The 5,000-nt window shown below is 36.8% G+C and overlaps 1 protein-coding gene across 1 annotated transcript in view; it reads left to right on the top strand.

Annotated features, from left to right (window-relative positions):
* LOC138000332 (uncharacterized) overlaps positions 1–5,000 on the top strand; it is a 20,150-nt gene that overhangs the window by 2,077 nt on the left and 13,073 nt on the right. The window contains exons 2-3 of the mRNA XM_068846655.1: positions 2,341–2,462; positions 2,600–2,779. Of these exons, the coding sequence (XP_068702756.1) occupies positions 2,341–2,462; positions 2,600–2,779 (302 nt within the window). The remainder of the gene's footprint in view (positions 1–2,340; positions 2,463–2,599; positions 2,780–5,000) is intronic.

Here is a 5,000-nt window from a genome sequence, read left to right as displayed (position 1 = left end):
CCAACTCTCTCGGTTTTCCCGGGAGTCTCCAAGTTTGTCATCAAATCTTCCAGTTAGAGCACCAAATCTCCCAAGAAAAACCTACTGTGGCCTTTTTCAAAAAATTTTCATCTACTTCATTATTTTCGAGATGTTAAAAAGGAAAATGAAACAAGAAGTGTATTTAGTGCTCTTATTTCAGCTGTTCTTGATCAGAAAAAGTAAAACAGAGCAATGAAGTTGATGTATATTTAACGACTATCATGATTGGTCAGAAGTCCACCAATGAAATTGCACAATACATGGTACAAAGTTAGCATGGTTATGGGAACAGTAGCCATATGGTAGGTATTAAAATGCTGTTCTAACTGAGAGACGTCGGGAAAATTCAGAAGGCCTTCGGGTGATTTTCGGAGAGTATTCAGACATTGTCAAAAATGATATTCTTACAATGCAAAGATTTCTAGACGTGTCCAGATTTTTGTACTCTGGGGCTTGGCAGGTATACATTGACTCATAAATACTTGATACTCAAATCAAACTACAGGGTGAAATCAATCAAGATGAGCATGTCAAAGCGAGGCAAGCATTTTATTTTTGATGACAATAAATCCTAAACTAGATCGAAAGCCAATGATGATACTGTGATTAATTACAACTGTGTTACAACAAAATTATACCTCTTTCCTCCAGTAAGGGCAAGTTCTTTCTTATTCTTCATTATGTTATAGCATCTTTAAAGTAAATGATTGCTCCTGACACTACCGTGAAATGGTCTGTGCTCTCCTGTCGATAGATAGATAGATAGATAGATAGATAGATAGATAGATACGCATTGCGTACATGTCAAGTAGTACTAAGAAGACTGTGGTATTCCCTAGTCTTGTCGTGTTTAACATAGCACTATTATATATAATATTGCCCAGCTGTGTTATTAATTATAAACTCAGCCTACCAAAAAACTAAAAGATAATTTCTGCATTTTCACTGTTTTTAACCCGGCGCATTTTTTTCAAGCACTTAACAAATGCTTTTGACATAACCAAGAATGCCATTTTGTCTATGATCAATTCCAAATGCATTTTGAATAATTCAGCAACATCTTCAACAATTTCAAATCCTTGGACTGCACTACCGTTATATTTAGTATTTTAGATAGGACTATATTTAACTGGTAAATCACTTTGTAGTTCATAGAAGTAGGACTTGAAATGTTTACATTTGAATAGGCTGCCGAGCCTACTTTTGTATGTTACAATAATATGGCAGAATGATTGAATGTTTGAGTTAACTGGGTGAGGTGGCAAGAGTAAGAGGAATATAATGGTAGAGTTTTAATATTCACTATATTTTTATATATTCACTATATATATATATATATATATATATATATAATATATACAATATGTATACTATATATATATATATAATATAAACAATATGTATACTATATATATATATATGTAGAGAGAGAGAGAGAGAGAGAGAGAGAGAGAGAGAGAGACACACACACACACACACACACACAAGACAAAGATCAGCTGTTGCTACTCTGAGTTTCAAGCCGGTTGGCGATCTTCAGGCAACTGGCATTTCAAATTTATTACAAGCGCATATAAACAAAGGTCATATAAACAAAGGTTGCCAGTTGCCTGAAGATCGCCAACCGGCGTGAAACTCAGAGTAGCAACAGCTGATCTTTGCCTTGAGTGTTTACTTTGTTTTCGCTCTACTTCTAATGGTATTGAGCGCTCTTCACCTTCACACCACACTATAAACTTATATATATATATATAATTATAAAATTATATATATATATATATATATAAAAGGCCTGATCGCCCTTACCACAGTCACCGCATTGTAATCCCAATGTAGATAACACATGGTAGGGTACTATACTCTGAAGGTGGCCTGAGAATGATAGAGAAACATTATATATTCTCTCGTTCACTGCACTCCCTGGTGAGACTTACTGGCAGCACTCAAAAATTCATATTTGGCACACACAGTCATGATAAAAAACAAATCGACTTTTTATTGAGGTGATGTTACGTTCTTGCAGACGCCCACTTTTCATTGTTGTCTCCCTTAGTTATATTCTGTAAATGGTGTGGCAATTAGGTGGACTCTTTTGGTAGTTATGGTTCCACGGGCACAAGGAGTTCCTTCCAGGCTATAATTGGAGTAGGCTCTGTTTTTAAATTCCTTAATCCCTGTTCATGCTTTACTGACTTTACTATGCATTGAATTCTTCCCAAATGTCTCCTTGTGATATGCTAGATAGTTCTGGCATGAAGTTGAAATTTCAATACTTTTAATTTTCACATGGTTGAATCCTCTTACGTTTTTTTTTCTTAGACACTGATCCATGTCACCGGGAATCTGAATTATACGACTTCTGCCTTTTCAAAAGACGAATAATAGAAAGAGATGACATTGAATATGCGTTGTACATAATTCCTGTTGCTAAATTCCGGGAGGTAAGTATAGCACTGTAAGACTTGAGCTGTTTCTCACCTCACATTATCATGAGGGATATATTGTCATTTAATTGTTCTGATGGCTAAATGTTTCTGTGAAGGCATTTTTATAATTGGTTGTTTTTTAACTGTTGAAGGTATTTCCAAAAATTAAAAAGGATGAAGCTCTGGTGTATCATGGTACAGAATTTCCACTGATTGATCCAGCCCGCCAAAACTTCATCTCTGTTCATAAAAAAATTCAGATAACTGGTAGCGTGCGTGTCACTTTTGAACTAGTACAAGGTGAAAAGTTTGCAATTGTCAGTGCACCAACGGTACGTAATGATAATATCTGTCACATCCTCTAATTAAATACAATCATAAAGTTAAAGTGCCCCTGTGACCAAAAAATCAATTCATATTTTTCTTTGGATTTCAAAACTATGTTAACAAAACACTAAGTGACCCACGTTTTAAGCATTGATTTCAAAAAGACACCTTTTTATTTTAACTGTAATTTTCCTATTTAATGGTCCACCGCTACTGACATTATGTTCTTTAGAGAGCTGTATCAAGGAGAAAATGACGTCAAAGGCTCACTAGTTTAAGAATGCAATACGTGTGTACGCCGCAGAATTAATATGCAGCAAGGGGGTTTTGGGCTTTCAGACTTTTAAACTCACGCTTTGCATATATAATAAGCTGCGTTCACACGCTTAAATTTTAAGCTAGTGAGCCTCTGATGTCACTTTTCCCTGGATCCAACCCTCTGAGGTCCAATCGGTCAGTTTTGAACGCGAGTTATGGCGGACCGTTAAATCCAAAACTTACACTCAAAGTAAACAGCCTTTGGATAAAAATCAAAGCTCAAAATTTTGCCAGTCAGGTGTTAAGTAAACACACTTTCAAAATCTGAAGGAAAAAAGGAAGTGGTTTTTTTGATCACAGGGGCACTTTAAAGGAATGCTGTAGCTGTAAAGTTGTCGTGAAGACAAACAGTACACTGCTAGTGTTTTTTCAGTCCCCCTTCCCAACTTCATGACACATGAAGCGACTCTCTTGGTCATTTAGTTTTGATCAACTTGGATATGGTTAAGAACCAAGCTATTGTAGTTTGGGATTAAACCTCACGTTGCCCTGTTCTATTGAAAAACAAGAAAAAATAATTCATGCTGAGTATTACAAACCTGCGAGCCATGACTGCGAGCACAGGAGCAAGAGAAACAGAATGTTATTCTAATTGTTTTTGTCTACGGATCTCGGAGGTGGCTTTCACTGTGCGAATCAGAAAACCCGTGAACATTTTTATTTCATTCTGACAGGTCAATTGTGCATTGACCAATCACAATCAAGTTCAGCGAACCACAAACTAATTACCGTTGCTGGTTACCTGCTTCCCACGACCCACACATGATGGAGATATATTACGGAAATAGATTCACGCAAACTGCCGGAAGACTCTTTTTCTCTTCCCGATTGTTGGCAATAATGCCATCGAACCTGAACGCAGTGTTTCCTTGTTTGAAGAAGGAAGTCAGAAGCACAGATATTATATCGATCGTTGATAATATATTTACATGAAGAATTGTGAGAACATATCATGACTCAATCCAAGCCTTGTTACTTCCCCTTAATGCAAACTGTTTTTTTTTTGTCAGTCTCTCTATTCGGCAACATTTATTCATTCACAGTCTAGAATGATAAAAATTACTTTTTGTTCCTTGTCATTCCGGTCCACGCTAATCAGCTTGAATCTGGTGTCCTTCTGGTTTATTCTGCCTTATTCTGTTGTCATTCTGCCTCGTTCTGGTATATTCTGGTACCATTCTTGTTTATTCTGTCTCATTCCGGTGTCATTCGGTTTTATTCCAGAGACGTTCCGCCTTGTTCCTGCATATTCCGGTATATTCCGCTTTATTTGTGTGTCATTCCACCTCATTCCGGTGTCATTCCGGCTCGTTTCGGTATATTCCGGTACCATTCTTGTTCACTCCATCTCATTCCGGTGTCATTCCGCCTCATTCCGGCATATTCCGGTATATTCCATTCCGTTCCGTTCCTGTGTTTAGTAACGCCCATTATTGAAAGCTACATGTAACTGTTTTAAATAAAATGGGTGCTTAGACTTAATAACTGTTTATCAGCACTATTTGAAATGGGTGCTTTAATAGACTTAAATGCGAAATTCGCATGGCTCGCTGGCTCGCAGATTTGCAGACCCATTAATGCTGATATGAAACCTGAGTGTGAAAAACCTGATATTGATATGCAGTAGAGTCCATTTCACTGGCACTTATGTCCAAAAAATGATCCTAATTAGATGCACGCCCAATTGAGGCTGGATTTGACCTTGCATAGAACCCATAGTGATCACTGCTTTTCTTGAGTATATTTTTCCTAATTAGCACAAGAACAACATAATTAACATAAGAAAAGCAAATTTCCTGGGTACTGCCATCTTGAATTATGTTTCCTTTATTGGTATTAGTCAAGAGCTCCTAATTGGCTAGACCAATAATGCAACAGTTTTAATAATACATCACAATACTTATTCGA

This window comes from Montipora foliosa, chromosome 4 (assembly GCF_036669935.1).
Source record: "Montipora foliosa isolate CH-2021 chromosome 4, ASM3666993v2, whole genome shotgun sequence".
NCBI lineage: Eukaryota > Metazoa > Cnidaria > Anthozoa > Scleractinia > Acroporidae > Montipora > Montipora foliosa.
This window is presented reverse-complemented; position numbering and strand designations above follow the sequence as displayed.